Raw genomic sequence first — 15,215 nt, forward strand, 5'->3', positions numbered from 1 at the left:
ATAACCCCTAACTGCAATGTTTCAGATATTATATAACCCCTAACTGCAATGTTTCAGATATTATATAACCCCTAACTGCAATGTTTCAGATATTATATAACCCCTAACTGAAATGTTTCAGATATTATGTAACCCCTAACTGCAATGTTTCAGAGATATTATATAACCCCTAACTGCAATGTTTCAGATATTATATAACCCCTAACTGCAATGTTTCAGATATTATATAAACCCTAACTGCAATGTTTCAGAGATATTATATAACCCCTAACTGCAATGTTTCAGATATTATATAACCCCTAACTGCAATGTTTCAGATATTATATAACCCCTAACTGCAATGTTTCAGATATTATATAACCCCTAACTGCAATGTTTCAGATATTATATACAGTGGGGCAAAAATGTATTTAGTCAGCCACCAATTGTGCAAGTTCTCCCACTTAAAAAGATGAGAGGCCTGTAATTTTCATCATAGGTACACTTCAACTATGACAGACAAAATGAGGGAAAAAAATCCAGAAAATCACATTGTAGGATTTGTAATGAATTTATTTGCAAATTATGGTGTACTTTCTGAATGCACTGTATATACTTAATTCTAGTCATGGCTCATCCTATATAACGACTGTCTATACACACCATCCTATATAACGGCTGTCTATACACACCATCCTATATAACGACTGTCTATACACACCATCCTATATAACTGCTGTCCATACTGTCTATACACACCATCCTGTATAACTGTCTATACACACCATCCTATATAACGACTGTCTATACACACCATCCTATATAACTACTGTCTATACACACCATCCTATATAACGACTGTCTATACACACCATCCTATATAACGACTGTCTATACACACCATCCTATATAACGACTGTCTATACACACCATCCTATATAACTGCTGTCCATACACACCATCCTATATAACTACTGTCTATACACACCATCCTATATAACTACTGTCTATACACACCATCCTATATAACTACTGTCTATACACACCATCCTATATAACTACTGTCTATTCACACCATCCTATATAACTACTGTCTATACACACCATCCTATATAACTACTGTCTATACACACCATCCTATATAACTACTGTCTATTCACACCATCCTATATAACTACTGTCTATACACACCATCCTATATAACTACTGTCTATACACACCATCCTATATAACGACTGTCTATACACACCATCCTTTATAACGACTGTCGATACACACCATCCTATATAACTACTGTCTATACACACCATCCTGTATAACTACTGTCTATACACACCATCCTGTATAACTACTGTCTGTACACGCCATCCTATATAACTACTGTCTATACACGCCATCCAATATAACTACTGTCTATACACACCATCCTATATAACTACTGTCTATACACACCATCCTATAAAACGACTGTCTATACACACCATCCTATATAACTACTGTCTATTCACACATCCTATATAACTACTGACTATACACACCATCCTATATAACGACTGTCTATACACACCATCCTATATAACTACTGTCTATTCACACATCCTATATAACTACTGACTATACACACCATCCTATATAACTACTGTCTATACACACCATCCTATATAACTATTGTCTATACACACCATCCTATAAACCACTGTCTATACACACCATCATATATAACTATTGTCTATACACACCGTCCTATATAACTACTGTCTATTCACACCATCCTATATAACTACTGTCTATTCACACCATCCTATATAACTACTGTCTATACACACCATCCTATATAACTACTGTCTATACACACCATCCTATATAACGACTGTCTATACACACCATCCTTTATAACGACTGTCGATACACACCATCCTATATAACTACTGTCTATACACACCATCCTGTATAACTACTGTCTATACACACCATCCTGTATAACTACTGTCTGTACACGCCATCCTATATAACTACTGTCTATACACGCCATCCAATATAACTACTGTCTATACACACCATCCTATATAACTACTGTCTATACACACCATCCTATAAAACGACTGTCTATACACACCATCCTATATAACTACTGTCTATTCACACATCCTATATAACTACTGACTATACACACCATCCTATATAACTACTGTCTATACACACCATCCTATATAACTACTGTCTATTCACACATCCTATATAACTACTGACTATACACACCATCCTATATAACTACTGTCTATACACACCATCCTATATAACTATTGTCTATACACACCATCCTATAAACCACTGTCTATACACACCATCATATATAACTATTGTCTATACACACCGTCCTATATAACTGTTGTCCATAATGTCTATACGTATGTTCTCTACTCTGACTTGGCTCATCTGATATTTCTTCATTTCTTTTTACTTTTTGTATTGTGTGTATTGTACTGTCTGTACTGTACTGTGTGTATTGTACTGTCTGTACTGTACTGTGTGTATTGTACTGTCTGTACTGTACTGTGTGTATTGTACTGTCTGTACTGTACTGTGTGTATTGTACTGTCTGTACTGTACTGTGTGTATTGTACTCTCTGTACTGTACTGTGTGTATTTTACTCTCTGTACTGTACTGTGTGTATTTTACTCTCTGTACTGTACTGTGTGTATTGTACTCTCTGTACTGTGTGTATTGTACTCTCTGTACTGTACTGTGTGTATTGTACTGTCTGTACTGTACTGTGTGTATTGTACTCTCTGTACTGTGTGTATTGTACTGTGTGTATTGTACTGTCTGTACTGTACTGTGTGTATTGTACTGTCTGTACTGTACTGTGTATTGTACTCTCTGTACTGTACTGTGTATTGTACTCTCTGTACTGTACTGTGTGTATTGTACTCTCTGTACTGTACTGTGTATTGTACTCTCTGTACTGTGTATTGTACTGTGTGTATTGTACTGTCTGTACTGTACTGTGTGTATTGCTAGGTATTATTACTATATTGTTGGCGCTAGAAACACAAGCGATTCACTGCACCTGCCATTACATCTGCAAATCTGTGTACGCGACCAATAAACGTTGATTTGATTGGTTGGCAGGTGGTTGGGCATGTCAGTGTATTTGTGCGTGTGCTGCATGCAGGTGTGTGCACGAGATGTGGATGAGTAGTACTGTCTGTCTGTCTCTCTGCCTGTATGTTTCTCTGCCTGTCTGTCTCTCTGCTTGTCTACCTGTCTGTCTCACCACATGGTTTGAATCTGCCTCCTTTCCTCTTACAACTACCGACTAACCAGGATGACCTCACGTTTGCTTTGTTGACACAGATGAGGGGACACACACACACCCACACACACACACACACACACACAGTGGTATTGGACCAGGAATAGGTTAGCCGTCTTTGCTGCTAATGAAATGTAGTGAATCCATACACCAGTCGATAAAGCACCTGTCTGGAACATAATAAAACATCTAAACGTTGAGGTAGTTGTATTGAGTGGTTCCTCTCTGCTGGTTGGATCGATTGGCTGGTCTGGGTCAGAGAAGAAGGCTGTGTCCCAAATGGCAACCTTTTCCATAGTGAAGTGACCAGGTAGTGCACTATGTAGGGAATAGTGTGCCATTCTGGTCACACCCAAGGTGTTTCCTAATCAAAGGGTAAGGGCAGCAAGCCTCGGTTCTCTGTCGTCACGGCAACAGCAGCTATCAGCAACCAGCTGCAGATCCATGTTTATGTCTGTCTGTCATCTCTCATACCACTTTTTAGTTGCCATGTAGAAGTGTGTAATTAAATCAGTAGTTGTTTTGCCTGTTGGTTTTGTCCATCCCCTCCCCGTTCCCTCTCCTCCCCGTTCCCTCTCCTCCCCGTTCCCTCTCCTCCCCGTTCCCTCTCCTCCCCGTTCCCTCTCCTCCCCGTTCCCTCTCCTCCCCGTTCCCTCTCCTCCCCGTTCCCTCTCCTCCCCGTTCCCTGTCCTCCCCCTCCCCTCTCCTCCCCGTTCCCTCTCCCTTCCCCTCTTGCTTTGTGTCCTCTGTGTTTTCCATCCTCGGTCATCCTCCATTCCAACACACTGTCATGCTGCTTTTAGAGGGTTGCACCACATCATCCAGGACCATCTAGACCTAACCGTGCTGCTGCCACCCGGGGGGAAACGACTGGTCAGTACCAGGTAAAGTAGAGACACGCCCAGGAGGGGAGGAGAGGAGGAGGGTGGATAGGGGAGGAGGGTGGATAGGAGAAGAGAGGAGGGTGGATAGGGGAGGAGAGGAGGAGGGTGGATAGGGGAGGAGGGTGGATAGGAGAAGAGAGGAGGGTGGATAGGAGAGGAGGGAAGTGCATCTTCAAGTTTTTATTAACCACTTTTTCCAGATGGAAACACACACACACAGACACACACACAGACACACACACACACACACACAGACACAGACACACACACACACAGACACAGGCACACGGCATGATAAGTATCAGACTCATGGGAGATAACCATTGAAAAAACCTGATTAGACTCTTAACCAGACTAAGAAACACGATGGTACATGTTCTGTATGTAAGTTAGAATCCAGGGCATGCATAGATCATTGGCTCTGTCATGTCATTTTCTGCTCATCTATTATTCATGGTTCTATGCTTTAGTTCATTAACTCGCCCAGAACAGGTTCCTGCTGAGTTATCCCCATGGCTGGGTCTTTGCTGTACATGAATAATAGGAGCAGACGGACTCCACACGTCTCCCTCACAGCTTCTATCTTACCTACCTACTAGAATACTATACAGTGATCTGGCCCCCCAGGAGAGGGGACCAGCGAGGCTGATGGATAGACATGCTGTAAATGTTCACACACACAGCCGTCTGGAGCTCAGGACTAAATCACCTGAGTCTCTTTACAACACCATCATTTTCCACCCCCTTTCTGTCTAGCCCCCCCCCCCCTAAGAGCACCAGCCAAATAGCAGAAAGCTCTCCTCTCTTTTTCCCTCTTCACATTGACACCTGTCTCCTGCTCTCTACTCGCTCAGCTTAGTGCCTCAGGGGACACGGAAGCACCGTCCTGGTGTCGTCGGCGTCCTGGTGTCGTCGGCGTCCTGGTGTCGTCGGCGTCCTGGTGTCGTCGGCATCCTGGTGTCGTCAGTCTGAAGACCTATTATTATGTGTTGAACATTAGCAACCTCGTTCTATTGTATATCCTCCGACAGTCTTTATGCACCTCTCCACTTCCTGTCTATTTGGTGAATCCAAAAGACGACTGGACAGTGTGCGGTTTCTCTCTTCTGCCCATGGCTATTCAAACCATGAAACACTGTCGAGGACTGAGACTAGACCACTCAGGAACACTGAACACCTTTTGAAAAGCTATTCTGGTGTATCTTTGGCCTTATGCTGTAAATTGAGTGATTGTTTAGCTGAAGACAGTGATGGACTATATGCTGTTACTCTTTCCTCATCTGAGTATTTTACCATGAAACACTCTGGAGATGCAGCTGTAATACAAGTCACACACACACACACACACACACACACACACACACACACACACACACACACACACACACACACACACACACACACACACACACACACACACGATGGGTCGGGGTCAGTCCCGGGGTTAACGCTCATAAAGTCTTAGAATAGCATGGAACCTGGGGCCCTCTTCATTTTGAGGCTGTCAGTCCCACCCCAGCCTCTCCTCCGTTGGTCTGACACCCCCACTCTCTCCTCCGTTGGTCTGACACCCCCACTCTCTCCTCCGTTGGTCTGACACCCCCAGCCTCTCCTCCGTTGGTCTGACACCCCCAGCCTCTCCTCCGTTGGTCTGACACCCCCACTCTCTCCTCCGTTGGTCTGACACCCCCAGCCTCTCCTCTGTTGGTCTGACACCCCCACTCTCTCCTCCGTTGGTCTGACACCCCCACTCTCTCCTCCGTTGGTCTGACACCCCCACTCTCTCCTCTGTTGGTCTGACACCCCCACTCTCTCCTCCGTTGGTCTGACACCCCCACTCTCTCCTCCGTTGGTCTGACACCCCCACTCTCTCCTCCGTGGGTCTGACACCCCCACTCTCTCCTCCGTGGGTCTGACATCCCCACTCTCTCCTCCTTTGGTCTGACAGTGGCGACACTCACAGCTCACTATAAAGCTTTGGGGTGAGATTGTTCCGGGTGGCGGGTGCATGTTTTTATGAGCAGGGAGGGCTGGAGGGTACAAAGGTTAAGTGCTGTTGGTGTTGAGGAGGACAGGATGGGGTCCATTTTATATTAAAGTAACCTTTATTTAACCTTTTATTTAACCTTTATTTAACTAGGCAAGTGAGTTAAGAACAAATTCTTATTTACAATGATGGCCTCCCCCGGCCAAACCCGGACCACGCTGGGCCAGTTGTGCGCTGCCCTATGGGACTCCCAATCACAGCCGGATGTGATACAGCCTGGATTTGAACCAGGGACTGCAGTGATGCCTATTGCGCTGAGATGCAGTGTCTTAGACAACTGCGCCACTCGGGAGCCATGTTAAAGGGGGGTCAGGTGAGGATCCCGCTCATTATGTTAAGCACTACGAGCGTCTGGGGGGTGGGGGGGAAACGTTACGTAAGTTCATTAAATTATTATGGTCATAATTATTGTGCAAGTGAGGGATGAAGTAAGGTCTGTATGTGCACGCTTGCTGCAAAGTGTTTCTGCTTGTCGGGCTGAGGCCGTCAGACGTGATCGCTAAGAATCCTTTTCCCGTCCTGGGGACCTTGTCACAAAACATCTGACAGAAGGTCATTGTGACAGACACAGACAGACACAGACAGACAGACACAGACAGACAGACACAGACAGACAGACACAGACAGACAGACACAGACAGACAGACACAGACAGACAGACACAGACAGACACAGACAGACAGACAGACACAGACAGACAGACACAGACAGACAGACACAGACAGACAGACAGACAGACAGACACAGACAGACAGACAGTCACAGACACAGACAGACAGACAGACACAGACAGACAGACACAGACAGACAGACACAGACAGACACAGACAGACACAGACAGACACAGACAGACAGACACAGACAGACACAGACAGACAGACAGACAGACAGACAGACAGACAGACAGACAGACAGACAGACAGACATGATATTAGGATCTTATACTAGACTATGACCAACCACATCCACAACTACTAGTCTCTGTGAAATGTACTGCTCTATATCAGAGTTGTAATGAAATACACTACAAAACATTAAGAACACCTGCCCTTTCCATGACATAGACTGTCCAGGTGAAAGCTATGATCCCTTATTGATGTCACTTGTTAAATCCACTTCGATCCGTCAAGATAAAGAAGGACATTTAAGCCTGGAGTCAACTGAGACATGGATTGTGTATGTGTGCTATTCAGAGGGTGAATGGGCAAGACAAAAGATGTGTGACTTTGAACAGGGTATGGTAGTAGGTGCCAGGTACACCGGTTTGAGTGTGTCAAGAACTGCAATGCTGCTGGGTTTTTCATGCTCATCAGTTTCCCTTGGGTGGTAGACCATTCTTGACACACAAAGGTCATCCATTCCAATTGGACCAGCATTGGGTCAACATGGGCCAGCATTCCTGTGGAACGCTTTCGACACCTTGTAGAGTCCATGCCCTGACACGTTGGGTCTGTTCTGAGGGAGGACGGAGTGAAACTCAGTATTAGGAACGTGTTCCTGGTGTTTTGTACACCCAGTGTGTTTCGAAACAAAGTTCATTTCGTGTGTTAGATTATAGGACATGGTTGTATTTGGACTGTTGTTGTGACATGTATACTGCTTGAGTGTCCTAGACAGGCGGAGGGTTTCAATATAGTTTGATATAAAAATGGTGGGTTCAGGAAGCTAGCTAGTACCTACTACCGACTCCTCCCTGTGACCGTCATGTCTACTGTCACATATCAGTTTAATAACCACCACGCACACAGCACTCCCCTCCTCTACGCTAGGCTACGCTAACATAGCTCTGGGTGCTACCTATCCCCGTAATGGCAGAAATAGCCCAGAGAAACATAACACGGTAGCAGAGCAGAGGACTGAGCACCCAGAATATTATACTAATGGTCTACTAATGAAAAGCTGTAGATGCCGTGTTGGGAGCCGGCCGTGTAGGGGGCCGGCCGTGTAGGGGGCCGGCCGTGTAGGGGGCCGGCCGTGTAGGGGGCCGGCCGTGTAGGGGGCCGGCCGTGTAGGGGGCCGGCCGTGCAGGGGGCCGGCCGTGCAGGGGGCCGGCCGTGCAGGGGGCCGGCCGTGCAGGGGGCCGGCCGTGCAGGGGGCAGGCCGTGCAGGGGGCAGGCCGTGCAGGGGGCAGGCCGTGCAGGGGGCAGGCCGTGCAGGGGGCAGGCCGTGCAGGGGGCAGGCCGTGCTGGGGGCCGGCCGTGCTGGGAGCCGGCCGTGCTGGGGGCCGGCCGTGCTGGGGGCCGGCCGTGCTGGGGGCCGGCCGTGCAGGGGCCGGCCGTGCAGGGGGCCGGCCGTGCAGGGGGCCGGCCGTGCAGGGGGCCGGCCGTGCAGGGGGCCGGCCGTGCAGGGGGCCGGCCGTGTAGGGGGCAGGCCGTGTAGGGAGCCGGCCGTGTAGGGAGCCGGCTCCCCTAGAGAATGGAATGAAGGTCATGGGGGAACGGTAGGCAGTGGCAATGCAGCACTAGAAACACAGGTAGGTTGACTGGCTGGCTGTATATCACTGCAGCACTGGAAACACAGGCTACATCCTGGCTAGCCCATCTTTAAGGAGGAGGAGAGAGAGTTGATGTGCGATTGGATTGGTCTGCTTCATGTTCCCCATTTCTCCATAGAGTGGGGGCGCGCTGGTTAATTTAAAGACGAGCAGTAGAAAGATCAGCTAGAGATATATCGGATGGTGTTGTTTAGGCCTGGAGGGTGAGAATGATGTTTGAGTGCCGTTTTAGGATGGTTTGATAGTTAATTATTTTTTAATTTTTTTAAAGGCATGTTGAATAAGTCATTTTTTCAGTTGAATGTCATACTGCAAACTGATACATTTCAGTCAACGGGTTGATATCTGACAGACGACATGCTATTAGACCCCAAAACAGACATGTAATGTAAAGGGCCAGTTGGACTGAGACTAATGAAGATAACAGGAGATGTTTCTAATCCTGTTGCGTCCGTCATCTCCTAGTGAAGCAAAGACCCACGTCACATGGGGACGCACCTACTGTTTATATAAACAAACAGGCCTCCCTCGTCATAGCTTAAGACCTGTCTGTGGTGTAGGCTTCTATCATTAGTGTCTGTGGTGTTGGGTTCTATCATTAGTGTCTGTGGTGTTGGGTTCTATCATTAGTGGCTGTGGTGTTCTATCATTAGTGTCTGTGGTGTTCTATCATTAGTGTCTGTGGTGTTCTATCATTAGTCTCTGTGGTGTTCTATCATTAGTCTCTGTGGTGTTCTATCATTAGTCTCTGTGGTGTTCTATCATTAGTCTCTGTGGTGTTGGGTTCTATCATTAGTCTCTGTGGTGTTCTATCATTAGTCTCTGTGGTGTTCTATCATTAGTGTCTGTGGTGTTGGGTTCTATCATTAGTGTCTGTGGTGTTGGGTTCTATCATTAGTGTCTGTGGTGTTGGGTTCTATCATTAGTGTCTGTGGGGTTATATCATTAGTCTCTGTGGTGTTGGGTTCTATCATTAGTCTCTGTGGTGTTGGGTTCTATCATTAGTGTCTGTGGTGTTGGGTTCTATCATTAGTGTCTGTGGTGTTCTATCATTAGTGTCTGTGGTGTACTATCATTAGTGTCTGTGGTGTTCTATCATTAGTCTCTGTGGTGTTCTATCATTAGTCTCTGTGGTGTTGGGTTCTATCATTAGTCTCTGTGGTGTTCTATCATTAGTCTCTGTGGTGTTCTATCATTAGTCTCTGTGGTGTTCTATCATTAGTCTCTGTGGTGTTGGGTTCTATCATTAGTGTCTGTGGTGTTGGGTTCTATCATTAGTGTCTGTGGTGTTCTATCATTAGTGTCTGTGGTGTTCTATCATTAGTCTCTGTGGTGTTCTATCATTAGTGTCTGTGGTGTTCTATCATTAGTGTCTGTGGTGTTCTATCATTAGTGTCTGTGGTGTTGGGTTCTATCATTAGTGTCTGTGGTGTTGGGTTCTATCATTAGTGTCTGTGGTGTTCTATCATTAGTCTCTGTGGTGTTCTATCATTAGTGTCTGTGGTGTTATATCATTAGTGTCTGTGGTGTTATATCATTAGTGTCTTTTGGGTTCTGTCATTAGTGTCTGTGGTGTTCTATCATTAGTGTCTGTGGTGTTATATCATTAGTGTCTTTTGGGTTCTGTCATTAGTGTCTGTGGTGTTCTATCATTAGTGTCTGTGGTGTTGGGTTCTATCATTAGTGTCTGTGGTGTTCTATCATTAGTGTCTGTGGTGTTGGGTTCTATCATTAGTGTCTGGTGTTCTATCATTAGTGTCTGTGGTGTTCTATCATTAGTGTCTGTGGTGTGGTGTTCTATCATTAGTGTCTGGTGTTGGGTTCTATCATTCGTGTCTGTGGTGTTGGGTTCTATCATTAGTGTCTGTGCTGTTGGGTTCTATCATTAGTGTCTGTGCTGTTGGGTTCTATCATTAGTGTCTGTGGTGTTCTATCATTAGTGTCTGTGGTGTTGGGTTCTATCATTAGTGTCTGTGGTGTTCTATCATTAGTGCCTGTGGTGTTCTATCATTAGTGTCTGTGGTGTTGGGTTCTATCATTAGTGTCTGTGGTGTTCTATCATTAGTGTCTGTGGTGTTCTATCATTAGTGTCTGTGGTGTTCTATCATTAGTGTCTGTGGTGTTCTATCATTAGTCTCTGTGGTGTTCTATCATTAGTGTCTGTGGTGTTCTATCATTAGTGTCTGTGGTGTTGGGTTCTATCATTAGTGTCTGTGGTGTTCTATCATTAGTGTCTGTGGTGTTCTATCATTAGTGTCTGTGGTGTTGGGTTCTATCATTAGTGTCTGTGGTGTTGGGTTCTATCATTAGTGTCTGTGGTGTTGGGTTCTATCATTAGTGTCTGTGGTGTTGGGTTCTATCATTAGTGTCTGTGGTGTTGGGTTCTATCATTAGTGTCTGTGGTGTTCTATCATTAGTGTCTGTGGTGTTCTATCATTAGTGTCTGTGGTGTTCTATCATTAGTGTCTGTGGTGTTGGGTTCTATCATTAGTGTCTGTGGTGTTGGGTTCTATCATTAGTGTCTGTGGTGTTGGGTTCTATCATTAGTCTCTGTGGTGTTGGGTTCTATCATTAGTCTCTGTGGTGTTCTATCATTAGTGTCTGTGGTGTTGGGTTCTATCATTAGTGTCTGTGGTGTTATATCATTAGTGTCTGTGGTGTTATATCAATAGTGTCTGTTGTGTTGGGTCCTATCATTAGTGTCTGTTGTGTTGGGTTCTATCATTAGTGTCTGTGGTGTTCTATCATTAGTGTCTGTGGTGTTATATCATTAGTGTCTGTGGTGTTATATCATTAGTGTCTGTGGTGTGGTGTTCTATCATTAGTGTCTGTGGTGTTATATCATTAGTGTCTGTCCTATCTGAAAGCAGTGACCACTAGGCTGATAGATCTGTGTCGGGGAGACCAGGCGTGTTGAACAGGCAGACTGAGAGAGTGGGACTGTTACAATAGACGGTCAACAGAGAACAGACAGAGAGAGGAAGTGATGATGTCACAGGGCTGAACAGAACAGATGGGTGTGTATTCAGCCATGGTACTCTGACAGGGGTGGCTGGCTTGGTTCAGGCTTGCCAGGCAGAGTAGCGTCATCGCGTCACGCTTTGTGGGTAACAGAACCCTTACCCCCCCCCCCCCCTCCCCCTGCTCCTCTCATTACAGGAGACAGCAGCAGCAGAGACCTCCGGGAGGAGACAGGAAGACCCAGAATCCTCAGCAGCAGTCGCCACAACGACAACAACCTCCATCTCAACAGCAACAGGTCAATCAGCAACAGAATGACCAGCAGCAGCCCGGGCCGGGGGCTCATGGTAGATACCCTCGTGACCAACAGCAGCAGCAGGGAGGACAGCGTGGAGGTAACCACGGGCAACAGTTCCAGGGCCACGGCGGGCAGCGTCAGGGACCTCCCCACCACGGCTATAGTCAGAATCGCCGCTGGCACCACAACCAGAAGGGGCAGGGGGTAGGACAGGGACTGCTGGGGCAAGGGGGCCCGGCAGGTGACAGGGACAGAGGGGGGGCAACCACAACGGGAGACAGGGACCAAGGGGGGGCAACCACAACAGGAGACAGGGACCAAGGGGGGGCACCAACGAGAGACAGGGACCGAGGGGGGGCACCAACGAGAGACAGGGACAGGGGGCACCAACGAGAGACAGGGACAGGGGGCACCAACGGGAGACAGGGACAGGGGGCACCAACGGGAGACAGGGACAGAGGGGGAGCACCAACGGGAGACAGGGACAGGGGGCACCAACGGGAGACAGGGACAGAGGGGGGGCACCAACGGGAGACAGGGACAGGGGGGCACCAACGGGAGACAGGGACAGAGGGGGGGCACCCACAACGGGAGACAGGGACAGGGGGGCACCAACGGGAGACAGGGACAGAGGGGGGCACCCACAACGGGAGACAGGGACAGAGGGGGGGCACCCACAACGGGAGACAGGGACAGAGGGGGGGCACCCACAACGGGAGACAGGGACAGAGGGGGGCACCAACGGGAGACAGGGACAGGGGGGTGGCAACCACAACGGGAGACGGGGACAGAGGGGAATACCCAATGGGAGACAGGGACAGGGGGGCACCAACGGGAGACGGGGACAGAGGGGGGGCACCAACGGGAGACGGGGACAGAGGGGGGGCACCAACGGGAGACGGGGACAGGGGGGTGGCAACCACAACGAGAAACGGGGACAGAGGGGGGGCAACCACAACGGGAGACGGGGACAGAGGGGAATACCCAATGGGAGACAGGGACAGGGGGGTGGCACCACTCAGAAGCACCAAAGAGACAAAGAATGTGAAGGCAGAGGAGACCAGCACCAGGCTGGAGACAGAGAGCTCCAGGGGCCCCAGTGAGGGGCTTCCCAGCCAGCCTGGGGGCCAGGAGAAGGACCAGAGCCCGACGGGGAGTGACAAACACAGGGACAGCCAGCTGGACGAGGGCCCTAAAGTCAGCCTGCTGCAGTCATCCAAGGAGAGGCTGAGGAGGAGGCTAAAAGACAAGGTAAACTAAATATCTTTACTGTCTTATCTATCTGCCAATCACCATCAGTCTTAGGCAGGCCATGGCCACGCCCTCCCCTTTTGACACACACACACACACACACACGGGTTGCTGAGTCTGTTTGGTAGGAGGGGGTGCAACTCTCTAATTCATTAAAGAACAGTGGGGGCATCCCGACCGGCGCAAGGCACTGCATCACAGTGTTTGAGGCGTCACTACAGACTCTGGTTCGATCCCAGGCTGTGTCACAACCGGCCGTGGCCGAGAGTCCCATAAAGCACACAATTGGCCCAGTGTCCTCCGGGTTAGGGGAGGGTTTGGCCGGTGGGGCTTTACTTGGCTCATCGCGCTCTAAGCGACTCCTTGTGGCGTGCCGGGCGCCTGCAGGCTGATTTTCAACGGTGTTTCCTCCGACACTTTGGTGTAGGCTGGCTTCCGGGTTAAGCGGGAGGGTGTTAAGAAGCGCGGTTTGACGGGGTCATGTTTTCGGAGGACGCATGACTCAACCTTCACCTCTCCCGAGCCCGTTAGGGAGTTGGAACGATGAGACAAGATTGAAATTGAATCGCAATTGGGATATCATGAAACAGGGGGTTCAACATGAACAGTGGTGCCTTGTCTGTAGACTCTGAGGTCGTGGGTCAACTTCTCTTGTAGCATGACTCATTACTTGTGTCTGTTTAGTTCTTAACCTAAGTATCTGAGGCGCGGCCGCTCCTCTCCCCCTTGCAGCCTGCAACAACCAGACAGAGATTAACAGACTGCTTCAAACACAGGCTGAGGCTCAGATGGAAGCCTGTTCCCTATGTAGGTGCACTCCTTTTGACTGTAGGCTCTAGTCAAGTAGTGCACTATATAAGGAATAGCGTGTAATTTGGAACGAGACCAGAGACGGGAATTTACCTAAATGGGAGGAAACATGGGACATTATCCACAGTCAGATCCCTGTCACGTTTGGGGTTCAGGGTTGTATTCATTAAGGCACACCGTAGCAAAACTGTTTGCAACGTAGAACGAAAACTGCGCTTCTAATTGAATAATTCCAGGTAGTACTTGATTCAGGACACTTTCTTTCATTTGATGCCAAATGAATAAGACCATTGTAGCAGAGGTAGACAACCCCGTTCCTGGAAATGCATCAGATACTGTTTCACCTCGGCCCCACACCTCACCAACTGAGCTAATTGGTCAGTTCAGCGATTGCCTATATTCAACACACCTGGTCTTCCAGGTTGGTTACATCAAAAATACGGCCAGGGTTGCCTCTACCCCCTGCAGTGTAGCCTGCTCCTCGTTAAGGCTAGCTCTGTGTGCTGTGTTTTACGGTGACAATACCCGGACCCTCCCTGTAGACTCACTGACACGGTGTTAAGAAGCATATTGATGATGTCATATCATGTATCTGTTGTCAAACCATATTTCCTCTCTCAGTGGTTTCACTTCCTGTGTAAGCGGTTGGGTTAAACATCTATTGAGCAGAGGAAGGCACCATGCTTGTTCATATGTCAGCTCAAATACCTGATTACAAAGCTGGGGGTTTTATGATCAGGCAGTATCCCAGACACAATTAAGATGAGCTCCAGACTGAAAGGCTGGGATTCTCCATTGACCAGGATTTGTTTTATTTATTCTGCCGTTCTCCAGGAGGAGGCTGTGGTGTCTCCGGTTGGGCCCCAGCAGAACCGCGTGCACCGCCTGCTGGAGATCCTGAACAGCATGAGGAGCAACAGAGCCGGGGTGGACAGCCAGCTCAGCTCCTTCATGGAGGAGGCCCAGAGCTCGACCCAGTCAGAGGAGACCCTGGCCCAGATAGTCAGCACCATCTATGACAAGGCCCTCAGCGACAGGAGCTTTGCTGCTACTGCTGCAAGGCTCTGTGACAAGATGGCCCTGTTCATGGTGGAGGGGACCAAGTTTAGGTCACTACTGCTCAATATGTTACAGGTGAGAGGAGAGGGTGAGTGAGGGGGGTGTGTGCGTGCAT

The 15,215-nt window shown here is 48.0% G+C and overlaps 1 protein-coding gene across 1 annotated transcript in view; it reads left to right on the forward strand.

The window, feature by feature from the left end:
• ctif (CBP80/20-dependent translation initiation factor) overlaps positions 1-15,215 on the forward strand; it is a 175,047-nt gene that overhangs the window by 109,493 nt on the left and 50,339 nt on the right. Inside the window, exons 9-11 of the mRNA XM_064979040.1 lie at positions 4,100-4,180; positions 11,881-13,231; positions 14,876-15,175. Of these exons, the coding sequence (XP_064835112.1) occupies positions 4,100-4,180; positions 11,881-13,231; positions 14,876-15,175 (1,732 nt within the window). The remainder of the gene's footprint in view (positions 1-4,099; positions 4,181-11,880; positions 13,232-14,875; positions 15,176-15,215) is intronic.

Source organism: Oncorhynchus masou, chromosome 11 (assembly GCF_036934945.1).
Source record: "Oncorhynchus masou masou isolate Uvic2021 chromosome 11, UVic_Omas_1.1, whole genome shotgun sequence".
Taxonomy (NCBI): Eukaryota; Metazoa; Chordata; class Actinopteri; order Salmoniformes; family Salmonidae; genus Oncorhynchus; species Oncorhynchus masou.